The sequence below is a fragment of the Chelon labrosus genome (genome assembly GCF_963514085.1).
Source record: "Chelon labrosus genome assembly, chromosome: 11".
Lineage (NCBI taxonomy): Eukaryota > Metazoa > Chordata > Actinopteri > Mugiliformes > Mugilidae > Chelon > Chelon labrosus.
In genome coordinates this window covers 24,553,745-24,574,127 of record NC_140344.1, presented here as the reverse complement: position 1 = coordinate 24,574,127, position 20,383 = coordinate 24,553,745, and the positions used below count along the sequence as shown (strand labels likewise).

The 20,383-nt window shown below is 42.0% G+C and overlaps 1 protein-coding gene across 1 annotated transcript; it reads left to right on the top strand.

The window, feature by feature from the left end:
- Positions 1–570: 570 nt before the first annotated feature.
- On the top strand, positions 571–20,064 carry hsf4 (heat shock transcription factor 4). The gene is made up of 13 exons (XM_084554587.1): positions 571–872; positions 3,442–3,550; positions 3,652–3,779; positions 4,760–4,884; positions 8,533–8,608; positions 10,525–10,592; positions 12,327–12,426; positions 14,971–15,089; positions 15,616–15,846; positions 15,944–16,061; positions 16,151–16,216; positions 19,628–19,706; positions 19,803–20,064. Exons 1-12 carry the CDS (start codon positions 747–749, stop codon positions 19,685–19,687), a joined length of 1,326 nt encoding a protein of 441 aa, XP_084410713.1. The 5' UTR covers positions 571–746; the 3' UTR covers positions 19,688–19,706; positions 19,803–20,064.
- Positions 20,065–20,383: the final 319 nt, after the last annotated feature.

Sequence of the window (20,383 nt, the reverse complement as noted above, 5' to 3'; positions counted from 1 at the left end):
TAGGTTTCTTGTGATTACATTGTGACCAGACATTGTGTTTTTCTTCCTTATGAGTTAAATACAAGTCTGCTCCTCAATTGTTTTTCCGATTTGTTGTATACAAGAAAAAAAGCTGAATTAATTAATTCAGTTCTTGAAAAGTAAAGCAATAATATCACTGTTGTGTTTCTGCACAACCTCTCAGAAACATATCAGGACGTGTCTTTTTCTGCCTGGCATTGAGGCACACTGAACATTGTGCTGTTCAGTTCAACCAGTGGCCTTTTGATGCTTGGACAGTGGTGTATTATTGAAGCTTTTGTGTGGATGCTGTATTGTTTTACTGGGGCGGTCTCTTGATTGTCAGCGGGGGGCCGGGGGGTAGAGGGGGGGTGGGGTGGGCTTGTGTGTCCATGTGCTGACATGGACCTTCTGTGATGACATTCAGTTGGATGACTGGTGTGGCTCCGAGGACAGAGAGGGGAGAGCAGAAGAGAAACAGAAACTGAAGGAGTCACAGAGATAGAGCAAAGAAAAAAAAAACAATCAGAGACAAGAGTGAGACTGTCTCTTCAAGGACGTACAGAGACTGAGATGGAATCGAAGAGACTGAGACAAACCTGGGATTATCAGTAACGGAAGTGGAGTTATTCAAACATGGACTAGTTTGCGAGGCTGTACATACATAACGCAAATACACACGAATACACACACACACACTTTTGGTTTCCTGTTGTGAGCGGTCTTGGCAGCGGACAGGTGTCAGCATGCAAGAGTCTCCAGGTGCCGCGGGCGTCGATGGCAGCTATGCCAGCAACGTTCCAGCCTTTCTCACCAAGCTGTGGACGCTGGTGGAGGACCCTGATACCAACCACCTCATCTGCTGGAGCGCTGTGAGTCCGTCCTCTGGACACACTCCACATGATACAGGCAGATGTTAGAGGGACTTGTCCCAATAAGACATTTACTCTAGTATCGAGTAAATGTCTTATTGGGACACGTCCCTCAAACATCTGTCTGTTTGGAAAAAGCCTCTAAAAAAAAAAGAAACTTGGAAAGAAACTAGTGTTGATCATCTAGCTGCTATTCTAGGGAAAGACTACAAGAACTATTACATTATATTGTAGTATTTTTTGATTAATTAATACTTTTAATTACTTTTAATGCTTATAATAGGCCTGTGAAGGTGAATGTAACTGTAGCAGCCAGGGGAATACATCTATACGCAATTTATCTCACTTTACGTGACTGTTATTTAACCTTCTGAGAGAAGCTGAGCTGGCTTCCTAAAAGTTTGTGAAGAATTGTGCACCCGGCTGCATTTCTTAGGAAGATCTCACTGCAAACATTATGTTTGGGTACTTTTTTTTAGTTTGCTCTCCTTTCTCTTGTCTCTTTACCCGACCGGCCTTAAGCGAATAGGTCCCACCGCCATCATAACTCTTCCTGGGGGTTTCCAGGAAAGCATTTTGAAACCGCTTGGATCATTATCGACACCGTATAAATAAAACTGAAAGTAACTGATTAAAGCCAAATGACAGCAGCGTCGCTCCTGGGATTCCCTCAACACATCACAAGAAAATTACTTACCATTCAGACATGCGATCCGCTTGTGAGTTCCTTAAAAGTTAAAAAACACATATAAATGAAACTACTCTTCACACTGCTCATGTTAAAGTAATTATGCTGGTTAGGTTCTATATAAGAGGATATACAGTAGTCCTACCTGCCCAGTTACATTTGAATTTCAGTCTATTTGTGTATTTAGTGCGTATTTATTCTCACATATTTGATTTGATTGCCTCATTACGAGCAAAACTCAGTTGAAAATATCACAGTATAGTGTAATTACTACGTGAAATGCAAAACAATAGCAGTAAAAGTATTTTCTTGATGTTTAACTCAAGATATCAAGCAATGCCTTTCCTTTAGGGCTTATTTTTTTCTTCTTCTTCATCTTGCTGCCTTGATTGGAAACTCGGGGTAAGCTGAGGTCTAGTGAGAGAATAAATACTTGGACTCTTTACTTTTACTTGTGCCTCGGTGAGACCGCACATTTAGAGAGCTGATGGGGAAACATCAACTAATAAAAATCCCAAAAGTAAAAGCTCAGAACTATTAGTAAAGTCACTTGTTTACAGTATATTACAATGTTACTGATGCATTCATGTGTTCTGATTTAGGTGGTCACGGTGGAGCTAGTTGTAATCGGCTCATACTGTTTAGGCTTATGGGGGTCCAACATAAGGTTTTCCATCTTCCAGTGTGTCAGAAGATAATCAGTTCTATGAGTATATTCATACCTTATAGACAGGACAGTGTCCAAACCATATGTACCTGAGAACGAAAGTTCCGCAATCTTTCTTTGGATGGTACCTTTGACCCAGTTATATTTACATTTTAATCCAGCCTGATGCAGTTTGTGCAGGATGGAGGCAACAGACTGACAGCAAGCACAACTTTACAAGGTGTTCTTATGAAGCCTTCAGTTAATTCAGGTCATTTTTGATAAATTCAGTTTCAAATCTTTGACTTATCCTCTGCTTAAACAGGATACAACTAAATAATGTTTCATACTTTTGCGTGAACTGAAAGACACATCCTCTTCTAAATATATATTTTTTTTATAGCATCATTAAGATGATAACAGGAAAGCTTTTCTGTTCCACTTAGAAGTGACACAAACAGGTGCAGTCCAATCCCATGACAGCCATAGTGAGAGTGCAGCATCAGCTGTTAGACTGTCAGACTATTATCGGGAAAGTGAGCATGACGTGGTCTATCAGACACATCTAATCTTAAAATGTCACACATGTGAACCTCTTTTAGCCGTTTGCCGTAAGTATGTGCAATAACCCTAACCCTTTTTCAAAGAGAAAACAGATGCAGTTGCTTAGTAAGACTGGGAGAGAAAGCATGACTCATCCCTGAGAGAAAAAGAGACGGTCTGTTTGACTGGCTGACTGAGTGAATATGTGGCTGCTGATGAATAGATCCTGCACTGTGATGCTTTACGTCACGCTTGATTATTTATGGACTCAGGGTTTGAGTCAGAATCAATTGTTTGATTAAAATGTCCAATTTTCTGGTCAGTTTTTGTGCAGCAGTCCTTCACATCCAGACTCACCACTGCACACCATGAGTCAAAAGCAGATACAAAAAAAAAAAAGCGAATGCAGCTAAGTAAGCTTATCCAGGCGACTGAAACCAACTACAGTATTAAAATGCTCAAACGGGATCACAGGGAGTACTCAAACAAGCTGATGGCAGATTTAAGTGCAACTTTTCAGTCTTTTTAGGAGCTTGAAGCTTATTTCAAATACTTCTGAACAGGCAGCTTCATCCAAAATGTTCTAGATTAGTATATTAATAGATGTAAACTCAATCAACAGAATCTGCCAGATACATCCATCCCGTCTGTTAACTATAAACTTGCATCCCTGACTATGTTCTCTGTTTCAGACTGGGACAAGTTTCCATGTGTTCGACCAGGGACGCTTCGCCAAGGAGGTTCTGCCCAAGTACTTTAAACACAACAACATGGCAAGCTTCGTCCGCCAGCTCAACATGTGTGAGTGCACCCTTCTTCTCTTTTTCTTTTCTTTTCTTTTATTATGTATTCTCTTCATTTGTTTGAATTTCAATATGATGTGCGTATGTGTGCTCTCCCAGATGGTTTCCGTAAGGTGGTGAACATTGAGCAGAGCGGCCTGGTAAAGCCTGAGAGAGACGACACAGAGTTCCAGCACCTGTACTTCCTCCAGGGGCACGAGCACATGCTGGAGCACATCAAGAGGAAGGTACGGAAACGTGTGCACACACGGGAATACAGGTTTCTTAATTGGATGGAGTGCACGTTTGACTGAAACGTGTAAAGGTCGACTTAACCCCAACCCTAAGGTTAGGCTCTATAGGCAAAGTAGCACTTTGAGCTAAAAGCTAGTGCAAGAATGCTAACAATGCTATCATTTAGCTGGTGATGATGCATGCTAAATATTTGCACGTACTGTTTTTTCACCATCTCAGCTTAGTGTGCATATATGTTTATATTCACCAAACACCAATTTTTAGTCGTTTAGATTTTTGGTAGAAGCTTACAGTGACTTGGTGGACTACGCACCCTATTAAGAGTTAAGCGCAGTTTATGCCTTTGCGGGACATAAGCGCCGTAACCTATGCACGTAGACTACACATGTAGACTACGCCGGTGCAAATGTTTGTATCTCCAAACCTCCTCAGTTAACCTTTCCTTGGTGTGTTCCATATTTATTGATCCAAAACAATCAATCCAAAAATTGCAGAGACGGAGAAACAGCCGGAAATACTAAAGCGGAATCACGCTACTACCAAGCGGACCAATCACAGCTCTTGCGGTCTGCATCGCCAAGATGCATAGTTACATTTTTGGGGAGGTGCACCTCAGGCTACGCTTTAGGGTTTGCGTAGGGTCTGAACTGTCACTGTAGGTATGACGTCAAATTGACGCAGAAGCATAAACTGCACATTGACCTGAAAGCCATTTGGTTGCGTGCAGAGGTATTTCTTTACTCTGTATCAGATACCAGACTCACATTCTGATAAGAATTGATTCTGTCTATACCCGGCCAAAGAGGAGTACAAATCGTTTAAATCAAATTTCAAGGCAACCCATCCAGGAGTTCTCAGCACAGTCTGACGCAAAAGTTGATCTCAAGGTGTAAAAGAGGAACCACTAAAGTCATTAGGATTCCTAATATATTAAATATCAGTTACCTCATTAGGGTGCACTTTGTGTTCTCAGGTGTCCATAGTGAAGAGTGAGGAGACCAAGGTTCGCCAGGAGGATCTCAGTAAACTGCTGTATGAAGTCCAGCTTCTCAGAACGCAACAGGACAACATGGAGTGTCAGATGCAGGACATGAAACAGTGAGTACAGAGATTGTGTGTGTATCATCTTTACCTCCTGTATAGATGACTTTTCCCATTTGGGGTTTGCTTCATTCGTTCGGGACCGAGGCAACCTTGTGCAAACGTTTATAAAACATTTTAAATTAGTGAAGTACTGGGGAAGTTGGGCTTTAAATTAACCTTGAGAAAACTACTCAACCCAGTGTTGATGCAGCAGAGAACTGCTAAAGTCCCAGGTGTGAGGAAGGACAGGACAAACAACCAGGGAACACTGGTGAATACCCTGGGGCTCCTGATCTACCTCTTGCAAAATGTCTTGTTTGGATGAGCTTCAGCCTCAACAGGATAATATTTTAGAAAAATCTAGTTGCCTCCTATTAAGTTGCCTCCTATTAAATCAAACACTCAGGGCTGTTTTCAGACGGACGACCGCATCTGGAAGTTCTGCTCTTCTGGACAATCAAACACTTTTATGCCTCGCTCAATTACTTTGTAAATGAAACAGATCTTATTAGTTTACCTCACAAAACAAATCACTGTGCTCCACTGTGATGACATTACAGACTTATAAAATCCTGTCCAGCTTTAATTGTAAACTCATTGTGGCATTTTGATAATCTTTTAAATGATTTATCTGTGACACCACCTTGACACGCTGGATTCTATTTCATCGTCTCACCGGCACCTGAAACAAACCAGCTCCTCTCAGAAGTTGACAGAGAGCCTGCTCAGTTGAAAGTGATACGTACACATACACCGATCAGCCACAACATTAAAACCACTGACAGGAGAATTAAATAACGTTGACCATCTTGTGACAGTTCCATGTTCTGTTGGGAAACTTTTGGACCTGGCATTCATTGGTGTGGATGTTACTTAGACATGTACCACCCACCTAGACCAGACCAGGCACCCCCACCCTATAGCAATGACACTCCTTGATGGCAGCAGCCATCCCCAGCAGAATGCAGCCTGACACAGGCACACACGCATAAAAAAAGTTTAGGAATAACTCAAAAAACATGAAGAACAGCACAAGGTGTTGACCTGGCCTCCAAATTCACTAGATCCCAAACTGATCAAGTATCTGTGGGATGATCCACAGAGGCCCCTCCCCTCAACCCATAGGACCCAAAGCCCATAGACCACCACAGGACACCCTCAGAAGGCCCATGTCCATTCTCTGATGAGTCACAACTCATTGTTTTGGAGGCACAAGAGAGACCTACACAATATTAGGAAGGTGGTCATAATGTTATGCCTGGTCGGTGTATGCATCTGAGAACATGCCCGAGTGCATGTATGGAGATGGAAGATATTGATGTTGGTTTGGCCATGGTACCTTTCTCTTTGTTGAACTATGACTTCAGCAGAGACAAAGTCAATAATTTTCAGACATATCTCTAAAAATAATTTAATTCAAAAATAGAATTCGCCCACTGAATGATAACTGTATGACTTGTCTACAGCCTTGAAAGGTTAAACACCACTAAAAGCTGTTTAAAACATTTATTTTTATCTTTTGTGAATACAGTCATGATGAGGCATTATAGATTTAAAGCAAAGCACCAAACCCCAACCTTCATGTTAACCTCATTCTAAGGGAGTAACATGAGCAATTAACCTGTCAGTTATTCCTCTTGCTAATTTGGAACAAATCACCCGGTGGATGAACCGACGTTTTCTCTTCAGGCTATTGTTGCTGAAAATAGTGTCCATTGAGCGGTTGGAGCTGCTTTGTGCTCGGTATTGTTTGCTAATGAGAGGAGAGAATGTTCACCTGCTCACCTGACTGACGAACACACACACGTACGCGCCAATAACGGCCGACGACATTCTTAGAAAGGACACGTATACATGTGTTGTGCACGTGGTCGCGAACAATGTCCCCACACAGATGTCAGTCTTTTGTCTTAATTATAAACGTATGAAACTAATTCTGGCTTCACAAAGTCATAGCAGTGTAGCTTTCTTTTGTGTGTGTGTGTGTTTATAAATTGTTTTAAATGACCTATATACAGTAGTTGAAACAGCAGAGATGGTGGTTGCACTCTAAGCTGCAACCTTGCTGACAGTTCACATGTATTTGTCAAACAGAAGGACCATATTTAAGACTATAAAAGATTAAACAGTTCTCGGTTTACAACTTGAAATGGGAGCAGGTTGATCCGGAAAACGAGATATTCTGAATTATTGTCTGCAAAGGTTCTCAGTCATCCAGGTCATGGTTCATCCAAGAAAAAGAAAGGCAACTGGACTTTTCTTGATGATGTTATGCTGGACTGGTGGTGCATTGAGGGTTTAAACAGGGACATGTGTGTGTAGGCCTTCACGCAGTCTCCCCTTAATGACTGTCGTTAACAGACACTAGTCAAACAAGTTCCTGACAAGATTAATCATATGTAGGAGTACTATAAATACATGTACCTATGTAGGAGTAGGCTAGTCTCCGAGGCCTGTAAATAAATGTGCTATGGACTAGCCTACTCCTACGTAGGTACATTTATTTTTTGCTTTTATGAGAACACCTGAGATGGCATCGGTTGTGGGTGAAGACTACAAATTAGAAAATAAAAATAACTTGAGTTCGAAAAAAGCTAGCTCCACATCTCAGCTTGATGCTAGCAGTTTGCGGCTACTGTGCATTAGCTGCTGCTATCATTGCTGCTTTTGCATTGTTGGGAATGCATACATCAAGTTTTGACAAGGAAGAAGAATATGTGGATTAAAAATATACAATCTCTCTGACTCTGCTTTATCGGTTCTGATGACTCGGATGTGCTAAAGCGCCGTTGTGGTGTAGCTAAGACGTAGCTAAGGCGTTCACACTCTACCAACAGGAAATGAACCTCTCTGCTCATTGCTGGAAGCGTGTCTAATCATCTGTCTATCCCTTTGGAAAAAACTGCCAGCCTGACTAGGCGCCAAACGACTCTCGAGATACTTTTGAGAGGCCCACTAGAGAATTAGCCATGTGGTGCAATTAGCAGCCAAATCATTTGAATCTGCTGCTTTGATTTTTCACAGCGGGACAGCAAAAAAATAAAAGAAAAATCTCTCTTTCGAATATCTCACAACCAAACAAGATGCAGTAAGGGATCTTGTTTACAGCAACTAGCAAGACAGCTGACAGGTTTTCTCAATACAATATAGGGACTCGACAAAAATACACTGTATTTCCTCAAACCGGTCTGCTCTCTGTACGGTGGAGCTGACAGGTGAAATAAAACACGGCTGGTGCAGAGTGACTGTAACAACCAATTTGAAACAGGAAGAGTGAAATCACACGTGCTTTTGAGATGGAACTATCCGTAGCAATAATGTCAACTTCTGTCACGGACGACCAGAGAGTGAGGTTCTTTTTTAAACTAAAATAGAAGTGGCCACATAGTGCTGAAGGGCCACACTCTTCTGAGTCAGGATAGAAGCTGAGAGAAAAGAAAAGAAAAGACGATACAAAGGGAATTAAAGTGTGTGCAGTGGGATTCATATCTCCAAAGTGCTACTTGAGTTCAAATTGTCCTCAGTAAGGGAAAAAAATGCAGGTTTTCTCTAAGATGGTGCTGGTAAATCAATCTATTTTCAGCTCGGCCTTTGAACCAGGTGATAATGATATCCTGCTAATCACGGTTGTGTTTGTCCTCCCGCCCTGTGTCATCTTTGCAGGCAGAACGAGGTGCTGTGGAGAGAGGTGGTCTCACTGAGACAGAACCACACACAGCAACAGAAAGTCATGAACAAGGTCAGTCTTTGTGAGTCTACGTATATGTGTGGCTTTTGATACTGCAGTCTGTGCCTCTGCATTTAAGAGATCCAGAGGAACTGGTGTGTACACGTGTGCAGGTCCTCTTCAGTGTGTACATATAAACTAAATTAAATGGATGATTTTAGGTAAATTTCCATAGCGTTGGCGCATACCAGGAGTATCATTACCCTCTCTCTGCACTCTGACACAATTTACCATTTAAAGATGTTCATGGATTGGTTTTCTTTGTTGCTTTGGATGAATCCTTTAAATGGAACAACCGAGCTTGTGGTTATGACATGGGAAGTCCTGTGCAGAGAATACTTCTAGGCACCTATAGAGGTCAACAACAGTTTAGCAAGCCATTGAGCGTGAAACTTAATGTAGGAGATGTAGCCGTCATGACAGGATGGGGCTCGGGAATATCAGCATTTTCCTCAGATACATTGTAAAACAAGGAAGACAACTCTAATCCACTAAATTACAATATAATAATTAACCATTCACTCCAGCTTCCTCCCACCGTCCACAGACATGCTCGTTAGGTTCAACGGTGATTCTAAATTGGCCGTAGGTGTGAGTGTGAATGGTTGTCTGTCTCTCTGTGTTAGCCCTGAGATAGACTGGAGACCTGTCCAGGGCGTACCCCGCCTCTCGCCCAGTGAAAGCTGGGATACGCTCCAGCCCCCCTGCAACCCTCTAGAGGACATGAATCCACCATCCACCTCTAGTATTTCTGAAACTGTCAGCAAACCCATCACAGCTTGTGCATTTTGCTGAAAACTCCCACTTACCAAGTCATGAACGACACAAGAGGGACTTGTCCAGATGGACTTTGCTTGACGATACGTTACAAACAACACCACGCGAAGGCAGCATAAGTCTACGCCGACAGTTTTGTGGCTCACCGCTGATGGAAATCAATACTTGCTCTCGTGTGCTAAGCCATTTAATTTTCTTCAGCGGAGTGTCAGATCAGATCATATGACTCAGTGACGTGACTGTTTTTAAAAAATTCACGCTGCATAATGCTGCGGAGCAACTGCCTCTCGAGGGATCACAGAAGTGGTGGAAAGTACGTTTAAATAATGTAAACAGGGAGTACATTTTATATAGAACGTACAACATAAACCGGCTGGGAGCCAGTGAAGTATTAATTCGTCAACATGAACTCATGTGCACAGATGATTATTTGACATATATGTGAACATGTAGGAGCATGTTTACGGGTATATATATGTGTGTGTATTTATGTTTATGTGTGTGTATATATATATGTATGCATGAATGTATTCATGTGCATGTGTATACTAACTGTCAATATTGCATATATATATAATATTACTGTAAAATACTAACTTACCTTATACAATAGTCATAGCCTGTTCCCTACTATTGGTTAATTTTTCCACTTTTTGCTATTTGCACTTCTGGTTAGATGCCAAACTGGACTTAAGTTGATATTTCAGTGTATTTTGGCTGATCCCACCTTTACTCAAGAAGGAGTTTAAGTGCAGAATGTTAATTTTACCGTATAGCCTTAAAACAACAATTCTTTACAAAGTAGGACACATGTCTTCCTGCAATTATGGAATACTAGATTTTTTTTCTTTACCTTTTATAGCCCACTATTTTATTCTATTTATCTATTTTTACAAATACGCCAGGTTTATAAACTGTAAAAGGAATTATATTACTGTCTCAGCCCTTTAATTAGCTGTCATTAACACATATATTGCTGCGATTCTAACCTCCTAAAAAAGCAGGTTTATGGGTCATGCAGCTTATTTTCCTTTCCCACTTTAATGTTACGAGAAGGAAAAAAAAACTGGGATAGTCTGAGTGTTTTTTTTTCTCTGTGTGAGATCAAGTGAGGATGCTGATTCATGCTGTGCCTTTTCTCTCTTTGCCAGCTGATTCAGTTTCTGTTCAGCCAGATGCAGTCCAACACACCCAGCACAGTGGGCCTAAAAAGAAAGCTGTGAGTACACACACACAAACCACACACACACACACACACACACACACACACACACACACACAGAGCGGAGCAATCAACAAAAGTGAGACAAACAGGGCCACAGTGGGGCAGAGGGAAGGGCTGGCTCAGCTGACAAACTGAACAATCTAACTCAACGAGCACTGTGAATGGGGACAAGTGCTGAATCAGTCAGTCAGAGACACACACACATTCACGCACAGCGAAGGCACAGCAGAGTGCATGACCCCGCTGCAGCCTGTGTGTGTGTAAAATGCTGGTTCAGCTTTGTTGCTGAGAGTGAACAAGGCCAACGTGAGAAAGGAGAGGCTCGCTGGAGCACAAAAGTGCCAAAGAAATGTGGATTTCTGGGTCGGGATTCATTTTGGCCGCGTGTTTTACAGATATTTATCCACGGCTTTCTCTCTTTCGAACCAGTTCCCGAGTGTCCGCAGAGTGTGTTTTGCATATTTATGCTGCCAACCCACTCTCATGAGTCACCCCCCACCCACTCACCCACCCACCCACCCATTTCCTGTCACATCTTCACACTGAAATATCTAAAGAGATAAAAAAAGGTGAAACAAAATGGAAAACAAGCAAAACAACGGAATAAGATAAGAGCTTTAAATGGTAGTTATAGTATTCAGCAAAATAAACGCTGTTCACACTAGCACTGTTAACTTATTGATATTACACCGCTGTATTTTTTTATGTCCACAATCTTAGTTTAACTTGTTTGCATGCTGCATGGATTTTTTTCTTGAACATGTTGTCATTTATCGATCATATTATCTGGATGTATAACAACATGACCTGTCATAGAATTCTAACTCCTTGACTTATGTAAGAATAGCTTAACAGTAATATAATTTTATATTATAGCATAATAATACCCAAAAATGAATTATGTAAAGATGGATGATGGTTTTCTGAAGAGTATTTTGAAGCTCTCTGAGCGTCTGACTCCCTGCTAATTAAAAAATGGTCAAAGAGGTGGACCATGAGTGGAGCGGACGCAGGTGGGTGACAGCTAGCAACCTGTGATTGCACCAGCCTGTCACTCACACCCTTATTCCTTATTCCACGTCCTAACTTAAAGGGGAATTACCGTTTTTTACAACCTTATTTCTGGCATAAAATACGATCGTTTACTGACTCAACGGGGAATAGCACTAGTGTATCATAACAAAATATTGGTGAAATTAGCGAGTTTCGCAGCAGATAATGCGTTATTTAGAGGCTGTGTTTCGGTGCCCCAGTTACTCCCACTATACGGATATACGCTGATCTAAATATATGCCGAACGACTCCAAATGTCACCAAAGTTATATGAGAGTGAGTAAACGATCATGTTTTATGCCAGAAATAAGGTCCAGGTTGTAAAAAATGGTAATTCTCCTTTAAAGCCGTATTAATATTATTAAAAATGATGAGATATATAACAACTCAAAATACAGAATGAGTGTAGAAATTAGCCATAGAGACTAAAAGTTGAACATTTTCATGTGGATATCCACGGGGACTGACTCACTTTTGGAGTCAGCATCTAGTGGCCGTTTGAGGAACTGCAGGTTTTGACACTACTGAGGGCTGCCACAGTGATTTCAATCCACTCAGGTCCTGCTGTTGAGCCTCTGTCCTGCGTTACTCGGACACGTAGTGCATTTGAGTCATCATTAATACACCTGCGCTTTCCCTTACCAATCATGACTCAACATGTGTAATTCTCTCCAGGCCTCTAATGTTGGATGATGGCTCTCCCAGCCCTCCTGCCTCCAAGTTCAGCCATAGCCACCCGATGGAGTCCATGCACGAACCCTTCTACATCCAGTCGGTAAGAAAATGTGCACATTCAACACCTAAAGTCCACTAAGCGTGTATTAAATTAGTCAGAATATCTTTATTTTGATCTGCTTATTTTCCAAAAAAATTAATGTTCTTTGCAGACATTAATGCTTTCATTATTACTCAGCGATGCATTTCACTCTGAACTATTATTAGCTGCTGTGCCGCTGACCTTCCACATCCAGAACAAATAGTGCTGGCAGCCACATGCAGTAAACATCAACTCTGAAGTTAGCGGCTGGCCTTTCTAAGTGCTTGGCCATGTCAGGATTTTAAATTTATCTCTGAGGCCAGCCGATTCAGTCCCCAGCACTCCCTAACGCCGAGGTAATCCCATTTATTTGGCTCTACATTTACAGTTTACCTGAAACAAAATATCCATTACATCATGGCGAATATATTATCCGATCATAAATCTCTTTTACCACCCCGCTGACATCAGTCCAGCTGTTAGAGTGTACCAACACTAGAGGGAAGCAATGTGCAGAGACAGATATGGAGGGTGGAACTAAAGCCTTGGATTGAAGTGAATTTACTGTTTTTACTGTAGTTTATAAAATACTTGCACACACTGTAAGGGGAAGAGGAACAGCTACAGAAGAAGCAGTGATGTTGGGAATAATGTCTGTTCAAATAATAATCTGTTCAAATAAGCTAGGAAACAATACCTTAATTTTCTGCTTTTGAACCTTTCACATATACATTTTCTCTTTGGTTTTCCTTGTTTAGCTGTAAGGTTGTTGCATTCATGTTATTCCTCAGTTTCTACATTATATCTATATCCTTACTAAGCTGCTGCAAAAATGATGCACAGGATAAGTATTTAAAGACTGACCCAGATGTGGCACACTGTTATGGATGACTATCGATCACACAAGACATCAAATGTACTCTATGTCTTTTGATAAGGTTCTGGCTGTGCAAGGGTGAAATTAACTACCTTCAGTCAGCAGATATGCTGTCACTTTTCAAGTCCATTTGAACTCTTTTGAATGAGACAATAAACTCCATTCTTCTGGCAGTTTCAGACAGAATGAACTATAATGTTCATTTAATGCTCAAAGTTTTCACATAAGCTTACAAAACCCAGTTGCAATGGCAGTAATAGTCTTATTAAAAGGTTGAGCATGTGTGAGTTTCTTTTCTTTATTGATTTCTCATGGGGGAATTCATTCTATGCATTAAATCCATCCGTTTGCACAGCAGTGGGCTGCAGGGCCAGGGCCTTGCACAGGGCACTTCAGACATCGATGGACCCGTAGCTTCCCCCCAAAAAACACCATTCTCTCTGCCGAAACCCGGGATTGAACCAGGGACCTTTAGATCTTCAGTCTAACGCTCTCCCAACTGAGCTATTTCGGCACATTTCTGCCACTGAAGCTCCTATGAGGTCCTCCGATTCTGCTTTTCAACCAACAGTAAACCAGTGTGGTACCTGTTTGGACTTTTTTGTAATCTGAAATAAGTTCATTTATAACTAATAGCACTATAACAAAGACCAGTTTTAAGCCATTTGATTGCTCACACAGCAGTGGGCTGCCACATATGCAGCGCCTGGGGAGGTTTGGGGTTAGGAGCTTGTTCAGGACACCTCAGCCATGGACATAAGTCAGCGCTCATGGTCCCAAAGCTGCTTTGTTAACTCTCATTTTCCCACTAAAATACACCTTTCTCTCTGCCAAAACCCAGGATTGAACCAGGGACCTTTAGATTTTCAGTCTAACGCTCTCCCAACTGAGCTATTTCGGCCCGTTTTCTCCAAAATAAGGAATATTGGTTTGCAGTAACAACCAGATACCAGTTGGATCTAAACAAGAATTATGATCTAAAATCGGCATCAGGAGTGAAAAGCCTGCACCAACGCTGCGGTGTTAGAGAAGCGTCTTTTTGTGACCGGTTATGGATCCGAACACATCTTGAGGCCATCAGCAAACACTTCTGATCCACTGATCAAACATAATGGGGTTAACTGTGTAAGCAGCACTCAGCATTAGTGCAAAGAGGCATTTCTTCATTGTGTTGTTTCATGATTCGCAGAGATTAAACGCGGCTTTGTTGTGCGTCTGGGTATCCAAAACATTAATGCATCTATACAAAAAAGAGTGTATAACATGATAGCCTGCATTTGAATATATAATTTAAATGACTGGCGGTTATTCCTATGCTCCTATAGGTAGCTGTATGTGTCTTTGTTTTTTGTTCAACCTGGCGTGTCGTTATTTTGAATATCATCTTTAGTTGGAGAGATGTTGTTCTGTCAGCTACTGAGAGATCTATCGGGGGAAACAGTGCATTTGCTGCATCGTGTTTTAACTCGTCTTTGCTGTGTTAGGGTCTTTTTCTTTGTGTCAGTTACTGGGCAGCATTTCCAGGACAAATCTGTAGTGACTGCAACTTGCTGCAAAAGTTGTTTTCAGGAAAATGATTCATTTCTGCGTTGTGAAAAAAAAAGCTAGTGCATTTGATTAGGACAGTAGCACAGCTGTAAATTATATTGCCTCACACCTCACAGTCTTCTCCTCTTCGTCCTCAGCCATCCAGTGACACCACCTCTTGCTCCACCAGTGGACTGGCAGGAGGACCGATCATATCAGACGTGACTGACATGTCTCAGGCCAGCATGGCGCTTCAGATGCAGCCCGATGAGACCAGGTGAGGAATACAATAAAACCAGATACTTTTGATACAATTGGAGAGATTTTCTTTCTAAAAAATTATGGATTATCACTGATGCTTCACAGCAAGTAGGTTCAGGGTTCGAATCCAGGCCGACTGGGGTCTTTCTGTGTGGGGTTTGCATGTTCTCCCTGTGTCTGCGTGGGTTCTCTCCAGGTACTCCAGCTTCCTCCCACCGTCCAAAGACATACTTATTAGGTTCATTGGTGATTCTAAATTGGCCGTAGGTGTGAGTGTGAATGGTTGTCTGTCTCTCTGTGTTAGCCCTGTGATAGACTGGAGACTTGTCCAGGGTGTACCCCACCTCTCGCCCAATGACAGCTGGGATAAGCTCCAGCCCCCCTGCCACCCTTTACAGGACAAGCGGTTACAGAAGATGAATGAATGAATGAAAATTATGGATTATAAAACTTTTATCATAGGAAATGTGTTTAGTTGACGCCTTACACTAGTTAAAGGAGATGTGCTTGCTCCAAAGTTAAAGTTTTACTCTACTTAATAGGGAGAAGTGCATGATGCTCATCAAAGAAGAGCCCGTGAGTCCAGGAGTAAGAGGAGGAGGGAAAGGAGGCGGTGTAGGGGGAGGAGAGGCCGTGGCGTTGACCTCCTCCTGTGAGGTGTGCTCCTCAGAACCTCCCGTCCTCCCCGTCGCAATGGTCCAGTCTGTTCTGGAGGGAAGGAGCACAGCGGCCTCTGTGGTGGAGAGGAGGAGTAAGAGACCTTCTTTGGACAGGTGGGAGAAAACAATGCACACCCAGAAGATTGCACACACTGATGTAAACCATGTGTCTTTATCTGTATATTATGTATTACTTTGTGTGTGGGTGCAGAGTGGAGGTTTCAGACACGGTGGAGAACGTGGATATGAGCCTGGAGGAGCTGCAGCAGCTGCTGCTCAGGAGCCATCAACAGAGTAGTGTGGAAGCTGGGACCAGCGCTGTTATGGATGTCAGTAGATCTGAACCGTACACAGACAGCAGCCGGTGAACTGAACTTAATACTCAACTCAATGATTTTTTTTTCCTGTTCCTCTGCAGCCTTTCAGTTTAAGCCTGCCCCTGACTGAGTGGAACTTCACAGAGATGGAGTCCAACCTCAAATCAGTAAGTCTAGCTGCCTCTAATGTCTGTATACTAAGGTCCTTTTGAATTCAAACTGATAGATAGATAGATAGATAGATAGATAGATAATTCTGGGTTATGTTTTAGCTCACCTGATGAATTCAAGTCCAGTACAGTAACATGAACTTTAAGGATCATCTGATAACCGAGCAGTTCACAGCAGCTAACAGCACTATAACAAAGCGCAGTTTAAAGTCATTTATTTGCTCACACATCCACATATGCAGCGCCTGGGGAGGTTTGGGGTGAGGAGCTTGTTCAGGACACCTCAGCCATGGACATGAAGGATGCCAGCCAGCGCTCATGGTCCCAAAGCTGCTTTGCTAACTGCCGTTTTCCCACTAAAATACAGCTTTCTCTGTGCCGAAACCCGGGATTGAACCAGGGACCTTTAGATCTTCAGTCTAACGCTCTCCCAACTGAGCTATTTCGGCACATTTTCACCAAAACAGCTCCTATAGATGTGCCCCTGTGCGTACCTAGATGGTCTGGGTTACCTCTGATAGCTTTTCATCCAACAGTGAATCAGTTTGGTACCTGTCCACACAAACACATGATGGATTAGAACCTAGAATATTGGTTTGCACTAACCACTGGATGCCAGCTAAAGTCTGCACCGATACTGTGGTATTAGAGAAGAGTGTTTTCTTGACCAGTGCATCCTAAGGCCATCAGCAAACACTCACATCTCATCCACTCATCAGACATGATGTGCTTAACCGTTGAAGCAGCACTCAGCGTTAGTGCAGAGTGGAAAAATCCCACCAGGTGGAGGTTTTTCCGAACAAACTTGTAACTCTTCCACGCAGCTCAGTTTCTCCAATGTGACGCTTACATTGAGAGCTGAGTGCAGGGTCACTGCAGAAAAACTGTCCTCCACCTCCCTCCCCACAGTTTTTACTTCCAGTTGTCAGCAATTCAACCGCTAAAACTCTGTGTTCGCGGAGTAATCGATAATGTCATCAAAGTCCAATTTTCAGGACATCTTGCGTTGAATAGACAGGACGGTGAGCCGGTTCAATCAGCCTCACACGCTGTGGACCTTAAACAGTTTTGTTTGCTCTCTCGCTACCGGCTGTTGCTGCAGGACGTTTACTGCCTATTGACAGAAAGTGCTTCTTCAGAAATCCTTTGCATCTGCTCTATAACGAGAAAGACATTCTTAGGAACTCGGTGCCCTGAATGTCAAACAGCAGCAGCGATTTGTACTGCAGTAGAAACACAAGATACAGTATTGCAAGATACAACATCTGCACTCTCTTGATCAGCCTGATCTTCAACCATCCCAGAATGTTATATTTTTCTGTGTTACCTCATGTTTTCATAAATTGGACTGAAACACATGACACATTTATCCCCAAAGTGGCTTCAGATATTAAATCCCTCTCATCCTGAAGTCATAGCATAGATTTTGCATCATTTTCTGGCTCCAAACAACATCAACATCTCTTTCATAAACTAAATAAATCATTTTGCATCCGTCATCCAGAGCTGTACTTATTCCTATGAAAGGCAGATTTCTTGATGCTCTGTGTAGTATCTCGTCTAAAAGGGGGAGCTGATTTCTCCTCCATCTCTGTTTGGTTTTGTTTGCGCAGCTGAAACGTCAATACTACTCCCAGTAATTAGAGAGTGCTACAGGTTTTTCCACTTCCACTTGCACTCTGCGCGACTCGCATACGCCTCATGTTCATGTAATTCACCACGTGCTGTGTCATTTGCACAAAGACATGCTTTATCAATCCCCACATCATCATCCTTTGACTAATTTTGCCCAATTTATATATAAAATAGTCAAGAAATGAGGCTAAGTTGCCTAACTGTGCTGTACTGATGGTCTAAGCATGTGATTTTACAGACAGACATAGGGCTATGCTTGTGATTTGGTGGTTCTTGCAGCGTGCTAGTTTGGTTAGCATCCTTGTTAGCTTAATGTGTCGTCAAAAATGGTGACTTTAATTGTGCAGTCACGTCCCAGGACGTTGTTTTTGTGACTTCTGTGTCTTCATGTCATTTCAAGTAGAAATGTGAATACAACATTGACGCTACAGACAAGCTACAGCGTGCAGTATTTAAACCACATGCTGAAAACCGTTTCCAATATGTGCACGATAACATGATTCATTTTAAATGTTGATCTTTGCTGAATGTTAATCATAAAAAAAAAACAATATTTAATCAGAAGTGTGGTGTGAGGCCCTTGTGAGTTCTATACATGCAACTTGGAAGAGACAAAACCAACAAATACCATGTTTGCATTCCGCTTATATATGTCCACCACACCTGCGTATATCACGTCGACACCTAAAGTTTTGCTTTGCTTTGAGTTGTTGTTCTGACTTGAGGGAGTGCACTCACGTGAACTGAAAGCACGTGGAAGCACAGTAACATGCTAGTTAGCTTAACACATTGTTAGCCGGTTGGTATTAGTTGCTAGCAGGTGTTTAGCTGCTGAGGTTAGCTCGTAATTCTGTGGCCAGAGGAGGAAAAAGGCTCGGTGCCGAAGGTCAAGACATCTGAAGAAGTTACAGTTTAATATGATGCTCTGTTATAAATGTAACGTCCGGAACACGAGAAGAGCTAAAACGTAAAATTCGTAAGCAACTACTTTAAGCCATCTTTAGAGAATAAAACATGTTTCCACCATTAAAATAATGTGGGTGGAGCTTTAATAACTTGGAGGTTTGAACTTTTCGTAAAATAACCAGTGTGATGATTTTATTTCTATGACAGGGTTCATACTCCCCCCCTATCGATAAATTAATAAAATATGGAACACTAATAGGAATATTAATTATTGAAAATGAAAATTAACCTTTCTTGCAGTGCTATGGGAAATAATTAGAGATGTGTTACGCTACAAGCCACTAGAAGATTGTGCTTTTAATATTACTGCATTAGAAATTGTGATTGAACTGGGTCATCATGCCCTTTGGCTTTGAAAATGCTCACCCAACTTTTGGCACATTTCTGTTTGCAGTTATTGAAGAATACGCTCATAATGAACATGTCTAAAAATAGATTATAAATCCTGTACTTAGACATAATACTATTGAAAACACATCTCAAACGCTGAGCTAAACACATCTGACAGGACCAGAAATCATTCACTGTGCTTCTCATTAAATGTTACTATCTGCTTGTCTTACTTTTATTGTTATTTATTCAATAAAAGCTGGTGTTATATCCAGGATAGCAACCAGAGATTGTACCAACACTACGCGTCCAAGAAATCTGATGTCAACGCCACGAAAGTGCACCATGTATCTTCATGGATGCTGCTCTGTTTCACTGCTCGCAGGACGACGTGAACGCTCAGACGCCGATACGTTATTGTTAAATGAAAAATTACAGGAGGGGCTGACTTAATGAATGTGTGTTTACCTTTTTCAGTACATGTTCCAGAACCAGGAAGCAGAGGCTTTTCCAGCTACTGGCTGTGAGGAACAGTGAGTCTGTGCCGAAGTGAAAGGTAACCGTCCTGCAACTTATGGCAATATTTTCTAGTCACAGGATCAAGCGTGCGCGGGGTCATAAAACTAAGGTATTTGTTTTTCCACATGTGCAGGAAGGAAGTGAAGTCAGGAACCCATAACTCCACGTATTACATATTGCATTAAGCCATCTGTGAAATAAATAATAATAATATTTAAAGGATAGTTTTCTTCATCTGTACCTGTGTTATCTTTAATGAGATGAGCACTAGTCCAAGTTTCGCCTCAGATTTACAGATGGTTCAGTTGCTGAGTCGTTTGCCTGAGCTCCGTGTGTAAATACCGAGGTGTTGTTAATGCCCGCGGACACACACCATCATCTCCTCTCGTTTCTCTCCTCAGGCCACAGAAGCTGCTCATTATTCCGCTCTGCATGGGTTCGATCCCTGGGCCCCCGCCAGGCTGTTCCCTACACGTGGCTTTTTTATTTTTACTCTTTACGCATCCATACAAAATAAACAGGCCTCCATAGATAACCAGATCCTTTTGTTTCCAAATGAACGGATCAAAGCTCGGATTTCCTGGTTAGCTGACTGCCATTGGATCTGCTTGTCAGCTAAGTGATCTGTGGGCGCGACACGCAGGGGACGGCGCTGGTCTGAGGTTTTCAAACGAGTGTGTTATGACATGTTTATATCTAGACTCCGATCATAAG